General features: G+C 41.5%; 1 protein-coding gene across 1 annotated transcript in view; it reads left to right on the top strand.

The window, feature by feature from the left end:
- iqsec1b (IQ motif and Sec7 domain ArfGEF 1b) overlaps positions 1-19,389 on the top strand; it is a 196,421-nt gene that overhangs the window by 64,535 nt on the left and 112,497 nt on the right. Inside the window, 1 exon segment of the mRNA XM_054616294.1 lies at positions 2,442-2,549. Within this exon segment, the coding sequence (XP_054472269.1) occupies positions 2,442-2,549 (108 nt within the window).

The raw sequence follows: 19,389 nt of genomic DNA, 5'->3' as shown, positions 1-19,389 counted from the left end.
TTCTTTAGAAAATGTTTATTATTAACAGGTGAATAGATACGAATGTTGATGACACGGCAAAAAAGTCACACCCACAAAGCATGTTAAATGAGACGGGGTCCGTGTTTCAAGACGTGTCAGGTGGGCTGCCGGTAGCGGGGCAAAATCAAAGAGCTGTAAAGAAAAGGGGGTGCACTAGATTTGTAACAGAAGACAAAATGAGAGCATCATTGAGAAATAAAATGCAGCCAAATAATCGTTTTATCTTGATTATCTTGTTTTCATAATCATGGAAGGCCGTAATCGATTGATAGCCAAGCCCAAGTTTGAAGCAACTTAAATGAGATAAGGAACTATGATATACATGAACACATCACCCTTTATGTATAACTCCCTGATGCTCTGCCCCCACTGCTGCACAGAGCACTGTAAACCAGTGTATTCAAAGTTTATTGATCCCCAACGTGTTCTTGTCCAAATTGCACAAAATTCAACACTGCATGTCCTTGGGTCCCCATCAACACACCTTCCAAGGTTGAAGTAGATCAGATGGATGGTTCTAGAGATATATGAATGACACACAGATGCATACATTTAATCTCCTTGGTATCTCTTTTGGAGAGAACATAAAGTGTTTATCAAATGATTAAAGATTAACTCTCTCAGAGATCTTATCACTTTCTCCAGTCCTGTCACCTTAATTATGATAAGCACTAAAGATGCACCAATCCACATTTTTCAGTTCCGATCTGATAACTGGATTTGGATATCTGCCCATACCGTTAAGATTCCGATATCAGAGCTTTAGTTTTGGACAACATTTTCATTGTGTTGCAAATTTCTATTGAATTCAAATGTATTCCAAAGCGGTTAATTTGAATTGTAGGTTTAGTAGACTCCACATCCAAACAGGAAAGGGAGAGCAAATTGCTATGGCAACTCCTTTTATGTTTTAGAAAAACTTGAGATCAAGTGCACAGCCGATATCAGCTACTGGTAAGATTCTATACATGAGTTCAAAAGACGTAAGAGAATTTTCAAAGAGGGGTGCAATAGCAAATTGACAACTCCTTCATACAGTTATCAAAGTGAATATTTGAAATAAATGTGCAAGAACTGTGTGGAAAATGAAATATCTACCCAATCTAATAAATTAAAACCAACAATGTGGCGACTGCTTCCCAAATCTGCCCTGTTACAAAAGTGTGACCAGATGTTTTCACACACACATATTCATTTTGATCAAGAAATAAATGAAAAGGCCAGAGGTCTGTTCGTGTCGGACGTTGAATAGAGTAAGTGGTGAGGGGTTGCTATGGTTACAGTGCAGAGTTGAAAATCAGCTGGAGTTGTGGTAAACGACAAGCTAGATTATTAATACCCGCTAGAAGAACGTAAATTATGAATGGTTTCCTAAGAGCGCCGTCAGGGACCATGACAGACCAAACTGCATGTTGTGTAAATGTATACACACACACTTGCGTTGGGCGTTTGAATAAATCTTTATTGAGAGCACCGCAAATTACTTTCACCACCTGTGTATTGAGCCGAAAGAGTTTTTTGTAATAAAGCAAAACAGGAGGTTTAATCCAGGTTCTCATGAAAGGCCCTGAATCAATTTTATACAAAAGTGGTCCACTTAGGTCCACAAACAAATGTGAAGACAGCCCTGCACACTGCCTGTTGTGTCTCATCATATTTGTTAGAAAATGTTTTGCTGTATGAATAATGAAAATTGCTGGGCATTAGTAAGCTTTTAAAAGACATTACTCACGTGATCGGATCAGTCCCATCTCTAATAAGTAGTCAAATATCTGCACGTTGGAGCTTTTACCAGTTTGTTTCTGCAGTGCTGTTATCTACCTGTAATCTAACTATGAACCCGTGTGTTGTCTGGAACTTCAGAGGCAGAAGCGGGAAGGTCATTATGCTAACAAGTCAGATAACAGAACATCCTTTCTCTTCTGCTTCCGCTTGTCTCGTGCCTCCTTCCTGTTCTCATCTGTTCTCCACATTCTCAGTCTCGCCTCACATTACACTCAGCCCGGTGCATTCTGATCATGTTTCATCTCCTGCATCTCTCTCTCTCCGCCTCTTCCTCCTCCTGCTCCCTACTATGCACTGAGCGCTGTCTGCTGATTCAGCCCGTTGTGATGATGCATATATGAGAGTTCCCTGGCCCTGGTTTGAAGCCATAACAAAAACCGCTGCAGGCGGTGGACAAAAGTAATCATCACTCATTCTTACTCTGCCAAATGCGATGCTCGGCTCGGTGGGAGTCGGCATGCCGATGGACCCCCATCGCTGGTATACAGCGTGGCGCCATTCCCGCTGCGATGGGAACACGCCGTCGTCCATGCATCCCTTGCTGTCTGATTGTGAATGGAAATGTTTTTTTTTCTTGAACTCAATGAGATGTGTGTTATGAACCGTTTCAGTATGCCTCTCTCTTTTTGTTGCAGGCGGCACGCCTCATTGCCCGTAGAAGTCTCAGAGATCCCTCTAAACCTTATTGCCCCACCGTGTAGAAGAAGTTACCCCTGTCGCAAATGGAAGTCTGCATCTTTCGGGTAAATCTAAGTTTTCTTTTTAAAGTCACCTTCTCTCCATCGTGACCACAACTTTCTAAGACCATGTCCTTAAAGTATTTGGCCGTGGTTACACTTGTCTTTTCAATGCTTCACTTTGTCATCCGCATTAACTGTAAAGTCGTAACGCTTGGAGATCTGATCTTGCTCGCATTGGGATTCGATCTCAGTGAGTTGTGGACAGCATGAGGACATAATCTGTACAATTTATCAAACGTTGGTCTCCATCATCTTCCCCACACATTTTCTGATTTTGTTCCTTCAAAATAAAAGCTTTTAAATCACACAATAACAGGGGACTTTTATTATGAAGGGTTTACAGGAAGATGTGTTCATCACCGAATTAGCGGAGGAACATATCTACTAATCCTCTAGGGAGACGGAGTAAGCAGTAAAAGTAACACAGGTTTTTACTGTGAAGAATTTATAGGAACATGTGTTCATAACAGGATGAGTGTAGCTTTGATATCAGCTTCTCTTTAATAAAAACAGTTCTACTAGTTCTGCAGGGAGGAAGTGTAAGCAGCAAAGATTACCTGCAAAGAAGATTTTGTCGCAGTGACGATTTTATAGGAAATTTTCTTTCTTCAATAAAACAAGTTTATTTATACTGTACAGGCTTTTATGTGAAGCATTTATGGGTAATTAAGGCCGTTTCTCAATCAGTGAACTTCTCTGTGACGATTTTATAGGAAATTGTGGCCATCACTGTTTAAGCAGAACTTTATAACAGCAGCCTCTCTTTTCTTCAATAAAACAAGTTTATTTATACTGCAGGAAGGAAGAGTAACCGCAGCTGAAAAACATCACAGGCTTTTATGTGAAGCATTTATGGGTAATTAAATGTTTATACACCATTTTTTAGCTGCTCCTTGAACCATGAAATATACACGACTACTATGCGATCAAGTGTGGACACACATACGAGGAGGTAGCTGAGTTCCGATCTGGCATCCGACCACAAAAGTCGAGCGTAACCACGGCCTGTCACTTCCCAACAGCTTCTGTCCTGATGCCAGTTAATAGTCTGTTTATCATCACATGTCCAACTCTGCCATCCTGCTGTCAAGGCTTTTGTTTTGTTTGTCATCCTATTTTGTTTCTCTCTCGCTCTCTTTTCCTCGTGAAGGCTTCCACCGCCTGCTGAGCGCAAGCTAGAAGGTGGCCCGCTCAGCCCTCCAAAAATCCACTCAGATTGAAAATGAACAACACTCATCACACCCACAGACTTGTATGAGAGGCACAGTAGGGGGAAGGGACTACTTTTTTGCGATAGAGCTTAGAGAGCAGCCCGCTGCGACGACACATCTATTCCTTCCGTCTTTCAGTTTTACTTCCCCGAGTGGCGAAAGACTCTTTCTTTTGCTCATTTTTGCTAATTTCTTCCAACATATCTTGCGACTAGCAAGAAATGAAATGAGTGACAATCCACACAGCTTCCGACGGGTGTTTGCAAGAAGCATCTTGCAGCACACACACAGAACAGTAATGCCCCCCGTCTGGCTGTCCGTGTCCTTTTTCCTCGGCGTTCGTTACAGCTGCTCAGCGAGGCCCTAGGAGCTCCTCGGCAAATGAGGAGAGATGGTGAGAAAAGATGAGAAAAAAACCCTGTGAGCGTTGAGCAGTGGGACACGGGCTTCAAAAGCTTCGTGGCAATTTTCAAAGAGGGTGTTTTATTCTTGACGCAGCGCGCGCTGTATCTATGGAGCATTCAGCACTGAGCAATTCTAAAAGCAGGGGTTTTTGTGTGCGCGTGGGGAGGAAGGAGATGGTGAAAGCCCTAATGAGGCGTGTTTGTTCACCATGTTTATTGATTCTAATTAGCCGTGGAGATGGAGAGAGTAGAAAGAACGGGGTGCTGAACACTCTGCGATTACAGTGAGGTCTTGAGCTGTCCCGCTCTATTAGGAGGTATTTTGCCGAGGAAACATCGGGAGCGAGTCAAGTGCGCGTCAATTACAAACACCCGGGGGGGAGATGCGTCCCCGGATGATGTTGGGGGTCAAGCCGGAACTTACAACAGCAGGTAGGTGTGGAGATTGGATAATGAATGCGCTTATGTTGAATCCGCGAGAGGTGCGGAGGAAGTGACACGCTGCTGCAGGTGAAATTGCACTGGGAAGCAACATGGCGCTCTACGGCGGGCAGCTTTACAGAGCCATCGGGGGACTTTTATATTTGTCGGATATCAGATTATATGTGCCAGCAGTGGGGAAAAAGTTCAAATATAAGATCAACGTCTTTTCTTTTGGACTTTTCTGGTCTTGTACCCGTAGATTCGTGGTGATCTTGCTCTTTACGATACATTTCTACGTTACAGTTAGTTTTTATTATAGGAATTATTTTATTAAAGGATGGTGATTCAAACTGTGAGATAGCACAAAGCATTGGTTTCATTTTGCCATAGCACCTCAGTAGTTGTATTAAAGAGACAGTTCAACCCAAAATCAACAATACAAACATACTCTAGATAATCCACAAACCTTGTTGTGAGCAATTCATTTAGGAACTTTTTTCTTTCTACCCAACTACACCCACCAACTGAAACAATGGGCATTTTGAGTTTGGAGAAATTTTTTTATTCCAATCACAATATTATTTTTTCATTTTGCTCTGCTTCTCCTTTTGATCTGTTCTTGTAAAAAATAAATAAAAAGAAAGCTCAGTGAGGGTAACTGCCCGCATCTGATGTCAGTGTGGTTATCGGCGGGCTTTGTATTTGCCGATACATTCTCTCCCCGGTGGTGTGATGTCCAGCTTTTGCTCCATTAGAAGGTGTGGAGTGGTGTGAATAAGAAAGCAGGCAGCGATCTGTGTACGAGCTCAGTAAACCTAAATCTCAAGTTCATCCAGTTTGTAACTGATGTCACCATTTCCCTCTCATTAGAATTTCATCCACGCACACCCTGTCTGCGATGATGATCACCAGAATAAGTCCAGGTGCCGTCACTTTCACACCTTGGACTTGAAATGTCTACCCTTCAAGAACAGATCCAAAGAGGAGCACACCTGGTCGGGGTTATGTTTCCTTCTGTTCGGTCCTGATGAGCTCTCTTACTGTCTGCACTGCCGATGCCACCGGCACATATGCTGTCATCGGCCTCCAGTTTCACGTGTTGAAACTTGCAGACGAAGACCCTAAAGATTTTGTATTTGATGTGTAGCATTTAGCATAGCCTTTAGAGAAGTTGAGTTGATTCCTTGACATTGATGGTTGTTAATTGCCTCTTTGTCTCATTGGCATTATGTGGTGCTGGGGTTCTCAAGGGTTTTACACGCTCAAGGCGAGAGTATGCTTAAAAGAGGCAAAAGTGTTTATACTGAATGGCTAATCTGAATGGCAACACTTGAAGGTGGGCCAAAAAGGGGATAGCGACGCACACTTTTGGATAGTATCTTCGCAAACAAAAAGGACAAAAAGTCACTTGTGCACTTGTGTGAAGAATGAAACTAAAAGTAGTTTGAAGCCGGGTAGGTATTTATTCAATGTTACATCACTAAAAAGGAAAGGCAACATGTTTACAAATTCAGTATACTTTTAGTAACTTGCATAGCATAGAAGTGCTAACACCTGTTAATGATGTGTTAGCATGCTCTGCTGATGTTAGTGCCACAAGTTTTAGGTAAAAATGTAATGTTTAGTAAACGTATATCTCCTTCCAACCTCTCCGGGTAACGGATGTTCCTCAAAGACCGGTGAAGACCTCTACCCAAATACCTCCGTAATGTTGAAATCCAAAAGCCATGGCTTCCTTCCTAAGCGTGGAAAGTTCATTGTTCGACAGCTTCTTTAGCCATGTGGTCTTGTTAATCATGTGTAGCTGACCATGGCCCTCCAACCAACATCTGCTTCTCTGCCTCAGATATGTTGGGAAAGCAACTATGCTAATTTGTTCATTTGTTTCTCCTTGCTCTCCTTGCTGTGCATGTCTAATGAAGTCTGAACCACATCTGTGGTGTTGCCCCAGGTAGTCACAACACCAACCTCTAATGCATTTGTTTGTTTTTTTGCAATGAGGACATTGGTGGTGAGTTAAACTGTCTCATCTGTTCATTCTGCTGTTCTGAGTGAGAGAGAAATCACCATTTTGGCTTTTTGCAACCAGAAGTGAGCCGAGAGGGTGGAGCTTAGTACAATCGATCGCCAAATCAGACATTTTTAGGCCACCAAAATGTACCTATACACTTCCATGAACTGTAAACACACTGTAAAAGAGATAATGTTCTAGGACAAAAACACGAACAACTCCCAGACTGGACAACGCTGTGGTATCAACCTGTCAATCACAAGGTAGCCCCGCCTAAATTAACATAATTATGTATTGAAGAAGACTTGAAACTAGAGATTGAGACCATAAACTCATGTTTACAATGTTTACTGAGGGAATAAATCAAGAGAGAAGTAGAGTCATTTTCTCAGATCAGAGGAGTCGCCCCCTGATGGCCATTAGGAAGAATGCAAGTTTAAGACACTTTGGCTTGGCTTCACTTTTCAGACCCGGAGGTTGCCGCCTGATTCAGTAGGGATCATTTAAATGAGTCACAAGCTAAAGTCTTAAAATTCAAGGTTAAAAATAAAGTCAGTTTTTTACCTGCTGTGAAAACCTGGTCATTACCTGCTGTGAGATAGTATTGCAGTCATTCACAATACCAGAGTGTGACTAGGGATTTAGTTGTCTCTGCGCCTGATTACCAAGCCACTGTTTCCTCATTCTGTCTCGGAAGCAGCAATTGTTTTGTTTGTAATTTAAAAAAAATAAAAAAGTAATGTTCAATTTTCCGCGTGGTGCTGAACAAATAAAAAAAGTTGCTGATCGTTCCTTGCATCTGTGTAATTGTTTGGGATTGTGACGCAGCATTCGGCACATTAAGCTGGATGTGATTTATAAATAACCACAATGCCTGTCACTGGTGCTGGGGGAATATTTATAGATTTCCGTGAATACTCTGCCCCAGTTGCATTCATTTGAACACAAGCCGAAGTATTTTCCTCCACCCGGATTGGGTGGCCTACACTGAGAACAGTAAAATACATCGCATGTGTTTTCTTTCCCACAGTTATTCTCTTGTTACTCCCTACAGTACTTCTGGGTTTTTATGCTGTTCTCTTGTCTGAGCAATGTGAAGATGACAAACAGCTTTACAGAGGCAGTTTACTGATTCTATATGGCAACATCAGTTTGTTCTTTAATCATAGGGAGTTCTACTCCACCCCTGAAAACCCCTGAAAAATAGATCTGTGGATCTGGGTTGTCTTTCTAAAAGTTAAAAAATTACTCAAGTGACATCACCGGAGTGCTTCTTCTTGTTCTTGGAGATGTCAAAATGTTTAAAGGTCTCTGACCGAACGTTGCTTTTCCAAGAGACGGAGTGATGACAGTGTGTATTTTCCACGTAAACCTGCATTCGAGATGTGGAGTTTGAAAGGCAGGGGTAGACTTGTAAACTGGAAGTTCGGGAGTGGCTGATCCATTCCAGTTTGAACCGACCGGAGGCCTAAACGTTTTATTTTTCAGTTTCTGGTGTCAGTAGTTACTGAACACGATAGTTTGGATGTTTTGAAGTGGGGTTGTAAAAATAATTTTCTATAGTCAATGCAGCTTGTGTAGACGACAGCCCTTTTCAAAGGGGAACTGAAGCTATTTTATTGCCCTCTTCAAATCGATAAAACTCCATTGACGAAAACAGCAATTTTACCCCGCAGAAGAGTCACACAATAACACAAGCAAACTAAACGATCAAGGCAGTGGTAGTACTCATGTGTTTGGCGAGGTAAAATAAAAAAAATTGTCAACGTAGCCTTGTGGCTTTTCGAGAGCATAAATGGATATAGCTGCTTCTGTTACAGCTCATATAGGTCATAATTCCCTCTCTATTTCATATTGCTTTGAAAACATCTTCAAAGAACTGTTTTCATTCAAGTTTCTCGCCAAAAACTAAATTTTACAAGATTACATTTGAACACAGCATGATAACTAACTAGAATTGAACTCGCCATATGTACTCATTCCCTGAATACAGCCTGAACGCATCATAATGTAAGTTTTTTTGGCACGTTCCTTTAACGTTGGCTCAGCGCAGGACTGTTGTTTTTACCCTTCTGCTAACAGCTAATGTTAACTTGCTCTTGTCCGCTGGTTTCAACATGGATTTGCTGTTCACAACATAGTTATATCATATAGTGAGTTTACTCCATCCCAAACACAATTTCTATGGCCCCTGGGATGACAGGGTGCCAATAGTTGTTGGACCTGGCGGTGGGAAAACAAGTTCCTTCACATTTTCAGAACTTTGGCAACTTGTTGCCCAAAGTACTAGTTTGCGCAAAACTGCATGTAGCACTTTTGGGGCCCAAGCCACCGGCCTGTTCTGAAGAGGTACGCTCTTCAAATGTACACTACGCTAATGAAAAACAGAAAATCAGTATGTGGCGGTCCATGTTGATATCGTGGCAGGCCGACACAAATTAGTCAATTTATATGAAGCTTCTTCCAAAAGCATGAAAATTTTTTTTTTGTGTAAGTTTGATGCCTTTCATTTATACAGTTTTTTATGCCGACTAACAAAAGGCCTCCTCTCACTCATCCAGGGGAGATGACGTGATGACCATGGGCCCTAGCATTCAGGTCTGCTCCTCCCAAAGACTTTACAGTGAGGTGAGCCAGCTGTCGAGGCCTCGCTGCACGCTCAGCTGAGTCCTGATGGAGACCACCCACTGAACTGAGTTTCTCAGGTTTCACCCTGCATAACAATCAGGGTTACTGTACTGGCACGACAATATCTCCTGCATTTATTTTGACATATTCTTTAGCTTTTTTTTTTTTTTTTTTTTTCATCAGAATAAAATAAAAAGGACTTTAATTGCTCCGTTTCAATATGCTCATTAGCTCCCCACATCTTCAACAGAACAGAAAAAAACAGCTGCTTTGTTTGGGCTCTTAAAGTAAGAGAAACTAGCGAGCATCCTTGATTTCCACTAATGACTTTGTTTGTTGTTATCTCAATTATTGGCTCCTTGTCTGTTAATTTCCCATCCCGTCTCCTGAAACTGTAGTTTCCTGCCCGTATGGGAGCGAGTTAATGTTCTGCCGAACAGGGGACCGAGCACACTGCAGCGCTCCTTCCCCCTGGGCTAAAGCCGCCAGCGGTGGGAGGGAAGGAGGGCTAATTCATCACCATCACGGGCCTGCCGCCTCCAAAAAGGCAGTTAATTAACTTTTCACGGGCCTTGAGAGGACGCGCGAGTAAGTGTGTGCGAGCTCAGCCGACAGCCCCATGATGCAGCCCGCGGAGCGTGGATATGTGAGGATCCAGGCCTCAGCCCTGCTGGGAGGCTGAGCTCGCCGGCAAGAGCCACACTGGGAGTTTCTGGAGGACATATATATCGCTGCACCGTCAGTTCAGAGCTGGATCTGCATAGATAAATGCCCAGATTATTTACATAATGGCTCCTTCAGCCTCCCTCTGGGCCTACTTTTGGGGCTCTGAAATATTTAGTTGAGCAGAGAATAAAAGCTATGTGTCTCTTAGTCTCTCAGCCACACACCACAGGATTTTCCACTCAACACCATCATTCAGGCTTTTTTTTTAATTGCACTTCAGTATTTTCCTGTGTGAACATCATCAGCTGTAGTGTTTGTCTGTGTTCTATCATTTATACAATTTTTTCTGACCTTGTCCTTTACAGCGAGAGAGAACAAGACCTTTTTTTTAATCTAACTTACATTGCAGACAGAACTTTCCCCTGTTTTAAGTTTATTTTGCCATATTTCCTTGAGCTGTCCTTGTCCTGATCTGCCCGTGTTTGAATATGCTGTTGATGCTGTTGGCTGTTACTTCCTTCGTGTTTACCAGTTTTCCTTATGAATTCAGGATGATGTATGTTCCTGCAACACACACTCTATCACCACCACTCTACTGCTCTGAGCTCCTCTTTGTAACAGCAATAGCGTTCTTCACCTGATAATTAATTCCCGTCTGATCAGCTTTGCTGCTGCTGTCTTAGAAAGGTTACATTTCCCTTAAAAATGTTTCACATTGAAAAAGTAGCTTTACACAGATCCATTAATGAATTAATATTTGTACCAAAGACAAACTCAGAGGAGTGAGGAGTTTGCAGACATTGCTCTGTTGTTGTGCGGGGGGAACGGGGTCGGCTGGTACACTTCTGTACGGACACGACACATAACGGATACTTGAAAGGTAAAGAAGCTAATTTCATCCGCGAACAGATACAGTTGTCTGCCGACATGTAGTTTTTTAGAGCCCAACCCAAACAGGTTAGGGCAGTGGGTAGGCTCGGTTGGCACACCTTGTACTGGGCTACACAGCAGGTTAATTTTAATTAAAATATATATCTTAACACCTAACATTTTAAAATGCCACTGTTTGAGAAAAATAAAATGTTTGGTAAATCATTTTATTTTCATAAAATACTGTGACATGGAATTCAATCTTACAACTCTTCATCTGCCACTTGAGGTAAAGCCTTTTTTTGTCTGCTTTTGGTTGATTTGTAACAAGGTAGGAACTATGAACAACTAGCATGAAACAATGAGCATTGTAATCGTATGTATTTAGTATGCTGCATAACTAAAAACAGGATTGTAGAAGAAAAAATACCCCACCACCAAAAAATGCACATTTAAATTTTCCGCCTGAGTACAAATGATTCCACCCCCCACAAATGGGATTTAGTAGTGACCAGACATTATTAGTTCATGCTGGACACTGATTAGCCATTGCTTGATTATAATGATGATAATAATAACTATTCATTATAATAAATGCTGAATCCACACAGTGAATCTTTAGTTGAGGCAATGGACCATTTCACAGTAAATGTAAACAGTCTAAATCTGTCCTGGTTTATATCCTGTTGGTGTTTTTGTGAGTGACATGAGATGACAGGAAGTAAACATAGACCCAAGCTTTTTTTAAACCAATGTGCATGAATACAAAAAAACCAACTGATAAAACCGCAGAAAAAAATTAAACGGATGCAACTGATTAAACCAGAATTGCATTCTCTCTGACCATGTAAAGCTCCACCAAAACAGCATTGAAGTTCTGCTATTTAAAATCTTCAAAGTGCCAATCCTTAAGATATCAGTCATGGTTAGTCATGATATCAGATACCCAGTTTGTAATACTGTAAATATATATATATTGCAGTACTTTGCAGACCATAAACTCAATCATCATTGTGATACCTCATTAGTGACTTAACAGACATTTATTTAAATGAAAATCATTGAGACTTTAAGCATCCACAGCGTTTATGTGACATTTGCTACCAATCACAATGTCGGACAAGGCTGAATTAAAACCATTTATGATGTATAGCTGTGGGCGGGACAAAAATAAAACCTGGGTCCCTAATGCTTGCTGTGCGGATGCTGTGCGGTGGCAGATGTTGCTGTAATAACCTTTTACTGCACTTTATTTCCGTCCCTGCAGAGCCTTGTAGAATCTCCGATGGAAGGAGGCTGCGTACGTCTTACTGGTGGATGGAGTCTATGAAATCAGTCACCTCAGTTGCAATCTCAGCATGTGATATTGTCTCTTTACGAGAGCGCTTATGTGAAAAGAGTGTTAGGCGCTCACTTATGCTAAGTCCTTGTCATTTATTTTTTTTACACTCGACCCAGCCAAGTCTTATTTCCTGCAGCGTGTGGTATCACCAACTGAAGCATTGTTTCACAGTTGAAAGATCGACACCCTCCCTATGAATAGCTCACGTGTTGATAGCCATCACTATTAACTTCTCAAGCACACTCACAGGAGATGAAAGTGAGTGGAGAGATTTTCCGTCTAAAATGACCCTCCTGTCTGCACAGATTTGTGCTGGATGGAATCCATCATCATTGTGTTTTTATTTCCATTTAAGCCCACCGAGCAGACCCCGGCTTGTCTGGCCTCCTCCTCCTTCTCCTCCTTCTCTATCTCCACCGGATAGTTTTTCCTGCGCTCCTCATGGGAGTTCTCAGTTAGACTCTTTGGACCAGGGCTAGGCACTGCTGAGAACTGCGAGGGTGTTTGCAGAATGAGCCACACTGCTGGCCAGCAGCAGCAGCAGCATTGATCCCATCCCTCCATTCTCTTCATTACCCCCGACCAGATGACATAGAAACTGCTCCACATCAAAAGAGCACGATGAAATCAAATGCCGCAAAGTGATGCTCGCTCGACTTTTAACGAATGCCCAGCTGGTGTTACTGACACAATATGTTTGCCGCCCACGTCGAATTAGCTGCTGCCCAGATAAATCACATTAAAATGAGTAAACCACAAAAAAGTTGTTATTTTCGGTGCTGCAGTTCGCACAACTTTAGTACAGTTATTACCTCAACGCTGACAACTGCGGCCATATGGCCGAAGAGATTAAGTGGAGGCGTTCATTTTCTTATGAACTTTTGTTCTGTTTGGGCTCTTTAGATGGGCCCAAAAGAAAAAGCAATTTTCTCTTTGCCGGCTGAAACATCAATTCATTCTTGGAACCGGAGGAGCCTCTTTTACTACTAAAATTTGCAAAGTCTTATACTTATATTGTTTAAGCTTATAAATGCATTTTTTTCTTAAAATGCTAACTATAGGGACGAAAGGCCAACCAAATTGGCTTGTGTCCAAATTGTAATTGATCTCCTTTTCATTTATGCATTAATGAGTTGACTTGGCAACGGGTATTCTTCAAGTATGTACGGAGAACTACTCCGAGGTCCGGGACTTTTCGTTTCTCCGGCTGTCTGGTAGCAGTTTGTAATTTGAGATTAGCGGCCATCTGGGAGGGTAGAGGGTGAAATGTAATCCCAGCGTATTCACTTACTCCGTTTCAGCACAGCTTTTGGAACAGAGCAACGTATTGGATTTTTCTGCAGGCATGGCGTGTTGTTTTCCTGCGATGCTGAGGGATGGGGGGTGGTACGAGATTGTCCAAATGCAGGGCGGCATTTGATGTTGTTTGAGCATGGTTGGCGTCAACAGCAGAGCCCCAGTCCTTCTCTAAATATAGCGTGGAAAATGTTTTTTAACGCCAAACTCTCAACTCAATCTCAATCTGCTTCATATACTGAGGTTACCCCCCTCTAATGACTCCTTTCTTCACACTGGCTATACCTACATTCAAACTGATTAGAAGCTTTGTTTTCCTTTATAGCCGTCATTAGCTGCATCCCTGCCAGCTCTTCCCATGAGAGGGACTGACTGGGGATCAAGTGATCCCTAGACTCTGTAAGGTTATTCGAGTGTATGAATGTGAATGAGTTTGTGTGACATAAGCCAGTTTTTAGAAAAAAAACAGTCATGCACAAAACCGTATCATTTCAAAAACCACAAACGATGAAGCAAAGAAGCCATTAACTTGTTCCCACAGCGGCACCTGCTCGTAACTGTCAACATCAGCAGTGGCTGCTTCAATTTAAGACATTCATTAAGGTACGACGTGTCGCGTTTCGGCATCAACAAATTACCATGTTAATTTGTACTCATTAGTTTAATTATTGTAAACAAGCTAGACTATTGAAGACAGCATTCATGCCCACAATGATGAACCCGACATGCTGATGTTTAGCAGGTATAATGTTGAGTTTGCTAATTAGTACCGAACATAAAGTACAGCTGAAGCTGATGTGAATGTCATTAGTATAGCGGGTTTTTGGTAACAGACCAAAAGTATTGGACAAATGGAAATTTCCAATGCTACGTTAGGGTTCACTAATGTGATAACAATTCATCCACAGGGGAACATTAGCAGCTGTGCCAAGATTTGAGCTCATCCACATCGTTGAGATATTTGACAAAATATGTTAAAACTCTGACATGCTGGTGGCACTAGAGCATTTGTGAGGGTTGGTCCAAAGTCATAAGGATTCCTCCCCTGGGTACCATGAATATAATGTAGCACATTGCATGGATTTGACACAATAGTTGTCACTCAAAGCCAAAAAAAAGCATCATCAGGGTGGCACTATAAGAAAAGTCAGGGGATCACCAAAGTCGTAAAGATTCATCATCTGACGACCATAAACATCTGTACAAAATGGCATTCAGTAGCAATCCATCCAGTTGTTCATCTGACCGATGGACATTGCCATTCCTGGAGACAAGCTGCGAGAATGGCTGAAAACGAACCAATGTAAAAACAACAACACATACAAATCAAAACCTTGAGAAGTATGAATAGAACCTATATCTCAGAAAACAAGTGTGGTAGAGATGAATTCAAAATAAGACAACAGAGACTATCCAGAGGGTGTATTTTTTATCATCAACAAGCAAGCATTGCATGTCATTCAGAAATTTTGCAGCTGTGTGCACCAAACAGCCTGGGCTCCTAAAAATGATGTTTCAAAACAATGAAACTTAATTGTCAATTACATTTTGGCAGAAAAGGTATTTTCTCCTGGTTTGTGTTTTGTTTTTGTCATATGACAAATATGATTTCTAAACAAAGTCTTTGTAGGGAGCAGGCAGGGGTGGATGGATCGGTCAATCAAACACAGGACTTTCACCCAGGAGACCGCTGTTGGTGTCCCGTGTGAAACCAAAAGTTGACGTTAACAAATTTAAAGTTTAGTACCTGGCTTACTTTAAACCATACCCTTAAACAATTTCAACCTGCTGATTTTTGATCAAAACTGGTGATTCCGCCCCTTTCCAATTTGAAGGTCAATTACTAACTTCAGTGTCTTACTACTTTGTCCCTCTGCAATATTATATTGAGGTTCAGGTAATTGACCTTAATCTGTTATCTTCATCCGTGTATCCATGGAGAGAATAATCAGAACATTCTCCCTGGTTATACTGTGAAAAACAGGGTGACAAAGTTGTTCCCTGTGGAGCTCCTGGTTTAAGTAAATGGCTGTCCATTATCCAAGTAATTGTGGAGCTGTGCTGGTAAAAGCGCATTACCAGAAAGTGGGGTGGCCGTGTATGAAATGTATTTTGAAAAAAAACAAAAAAAACATGACTATGGAACCTGACCATACTCAGTGAAGAAGGCATGACCGTTGCATCGGGCAGATGATGCAATGGTGACAACATGTGTCACTAATGTGAATTCTCTTTTTGACAGGAAACATTAGGGTGTTTTGGATATCTGCTTTATATTTGAAGAGACATCGTGTTTCTAAATGCATCCCTTTGAGTAACTGAAATTGTGGCCTGATTAGGCTGTTTCTAGCTGATTCTCGGTCATAAATAGAGGAGGGGATCTAATACTTAATGGTACCTGAGAGGATAAGAGTGCTCCACTGTTCCACATGTTGTTAGCTTTGAGGACTCAATTGTTTGTCTCAGAAGATCGCCTAAAAGCACAGCGACTAGCTATTGATTGCCTTAATGGTGTTTTCAAGCGATTTCTCTGTCTCTCGCTCTCTCTCGCTCTCTCTCTGTGTGTGTGTCTCTCTCTCTCTCGTGTGTGTGTGTGTGTGTGTGTGTGTGTGTGTGTGTGTGTGTGTGTGTGTGTGTGTGTGTGTGTGTGTGTGTGTGTGTGTGTGTGTGTGTGTGTGTGTGTGTGTGTGTGTGTGTGTGTGTGTGTGTCAGCACAAATTTGTTTCAAGACACTCAATCTGATCACAAAGACCACTGGTCATTATTTCAGTCCGCACCAAGCCTACACATTATTTGATTGAGAACGTTGCTAGATATTTGTCTTCTGTGTAATCTTGGGCCCGGGCGCCATGAAAGAACTGAGCTGTGAAGGAACTACATCCTCTCTATTTTCACTATTTTCTGCAGAGTAAAACACTTATTATTATATTCAAACGATAATAACCTTGATATCGGCATTAACATGGCCTTTAATTTGTCATTAAAGTAGCTACAATATCATGTAGAAATGCTTCAGGACATTGTAGAGTATGTTGAAACTGGCTTTTACCCAGGTTCCCCCGACTGTCTGAGTACCTGATCTAGAGATTGAGATTTCCCCATACATTCATCATTGCTTTCAGCCTGAGGCAGGCAGGGTTTATTACACTGCAAGTTAAACTGCAGCTTTTTCTCCTCAGCAGCAGGGACAGCAGTTGGTTTCCGCATCGTAGTTATTTAGTATTGCATATGACAAAATATGTCCCACATGGAAATATAACAAAGTTGTACAGGTGTGATATCTGAGTGAATCCAAAATGTCACCTTGCATTTTTCTTGTATATTTGACCGCTGGAGTGGTTTTGCAGCCCATGCTTATTTGCCTCAAATAGCCAATGCGAGGACATTAGCTGTTATCATGCAAACTTTTCACCTCTCTGAAATTTGCCGGAGGGTGACATCTGTCACTCTAGAGATGCCACTGGTTTGCATTGTTTTCACCATTTTCACCCCTGATAAGTTTGCATGCCTGATTAAGCATGTGCCTACAATACAGACATTAGCTGTTAGCTAACTATCAACAATGTATCACCTGCACAGAAGTTAGCTGTAAGCTAACTTTCAACAATCTACCTACAGAAGAGATGTGGGCTTTAGACTAACCATCAATAACATACCAATTGCACTGACGTAAGCGGTAAGCTTGCTAGCAACAATGTACCAATGTTACAGATGTTAGCGGTAAGCTAACTATCAACAATGTACCAACGGTACAGATGTTGGCTTTAGGGTAACTATCAATAATGTACAAACATTACAAACATAAATAGTAAGCTAACTAGCAACCATTTATCCAAAGTACAGACTTTAGCTCTCGGTTAACTTTCAACACGGTACCAACTACACAGATGTTAGTCATAAGCTAGCTATCAATAATGTTTCCAACAGTGCAAACGTTAGCTGTAAGCCACCTATCAACAATTTAGCCTACAAACAGGACAGACCTTAGTACATTTTACAAACTTTTAGGATTAGGAACTATTCAAATAAGCAAGCACAATTTAAGTGTTATTACTGAAAAGTTGATTTACTTAAAAATTTGCTGATTTACAGATGTTTTTTTTCCTAATGTAAGTCTATTGGAAAAAGCACTTTTTGGCCCAATGCATTAAGTGATGAACCTGAAAGTTGTAATTTCATCAGTTTCACCTGAAGGTCATTGTGGGATGAAATCAAACATACATCAAACTAAAGAGATTCATATGGAGAAGAGTTCACATTAATTCATCTTTTACGTGTCAATTGTGAAATAATATAATTCATTTAATTAGGATTCTTAAAATGATATAGATTTTCTACTATATTCTCAAAGTTACGTAATAATTTGGCTGTGGATGAGAAATACATTTGCTACTGCATGCTGCCAAGGATAAGTAAAACTGCACATCCTTCTCCATTCTTACCATTCAGACACAGCAGGCTGCCTGCTCATCTGAAGGCAGATGCCTGAGGTGGCAGCAGGTGTTTTTGAGGCAGAGTATATGAACAAATAAAAAGCTTGATTGGTGCCCTCGGAGCAGCCGAGGGAGGCAGCCGGCGTGAAGGTAAATCAATGTGGATATGTTCATTAGTTAATCCAGGGTTAATGTTATTACCGATGCTGCTCCGCTGTCTGCCCTTTGTGACAAAAGGTCGGTCTGCACCTATTATAAAAAACCTACGTTGTGCTCGGTAGGGCACAACGTGCATCTGCGCAATATAATAGCCCATGATTACCGAAAATATATACTGATATCAGCACAAGAAGGCAATTAAACACAAAAGGCAATTCAGGGAAAATTATCTTTATTAAACATCCCAGATCATGTACCAAAAATAAAGCAAAGGCTCAAAACAATAGCCTACAAACAGTGGGCACGGCGCAATTGCGCATTAGGCAAAAAAAAACAAATCCCATAAATAGAAATAAATGTGCACAATAATAAAAGGGAACCATAAAAGTTCGTTATTTAGCAATAAACTGAAACGAAATAAAGTGCATAACAATAACAAGGAAGGCTCACTCAGAACAAATACAAAAATAAATAAATAAAATGCCCAAATCTACAAGTATTTATCAAATAAATGTGCAAAGCTATTGAAATGTTATTAATGTCCAAAACGAAATAATGTAAAAACAATGAAATAAACAAATGGCTACTCACTCACAGAGAGTACAATCAGTGTCCACTGTCCACAAACTATCCACACTTTTTTGTGTTGTGTGCGAGAAACACAAGCATATCCATGTTCTTTGGAAGGAGACAGCTTCTTGATTTGTTGACAATAAATCCTGCCTTGGAGAAAATGCGTTCAGAAGTTCCTCTTCCGCATTCCAGTGTGTTGTAGTGAGGTCCAGTGTACTGCTCTCGCTCTTGTTGGTAAAGTTTGGGTCAGACAGCACTGCGGTAATGGGCCAGCGTTGCTCCAGCAGTCGCTCCAACATTGAAAATGTTGAGTTCCAACGTGTGGACACATCCTGAATAAGTTCATGCTGAGGGACATTTTGCTGCTCCTGCTTCTGTTTTAGCCCAGTTTTTGCTTTGTGCCCCTTTTTAAAATGTGTCACAAGATGACGTGCTGCAGCCACGGCGCGACAAATTGGCTCTTGTTTGAGCGCAGCATTAATACAGAGCTGCAAAGTGTGCCCGGCGCACCTGACGCCCTGCATCTCCAACCATTCATGTGACTCCTTTAGTGTTTCCACACAGAGTGCCATATTAGCCGCGTTGTCACATACAACAGACACTCTCTTTTCTTCTGGAATTTTAAAGGCATCAGCAACTTCAGATAGTCGCGCAGCGATGTTTCTTCCTGTGTGCGCCTCTTCTATTTGTTTTGTCTCAAGCACAAGACTCTGTGCTTTCCAGTCTCCATCAATGAAATGGGCAGTCACTGTCATATATGACTCCATTCGAAGAGACGTCCACATATCTGTGGTCAAGCTCAGTGCCTCGCTGTGTTGTATTAACTC

Source organism: Anoplopoma fimbria, chromosome 17, assembly GCF_027596085.1.
Source record: "Anoplopoma fimbria isolate UVic2021 breed Golden Eagle Sablefish chromosome 17, Afim_UVic_2022, whole genome shotgun sequence".
Classification (NCBI taxonomy): domain Eukaryota; kingdom Metazoa; phylum Chordata; class Actinopteri; order Perciformes; family Anoplopomatidae; genus Anoplopoma; species Anoplopoma fimbria.
The sequence above is the reverse complement of the archived record's forward strand: the minus strand, read 5'-3'. Positions and strand labels throughout refer to the sequence as shown.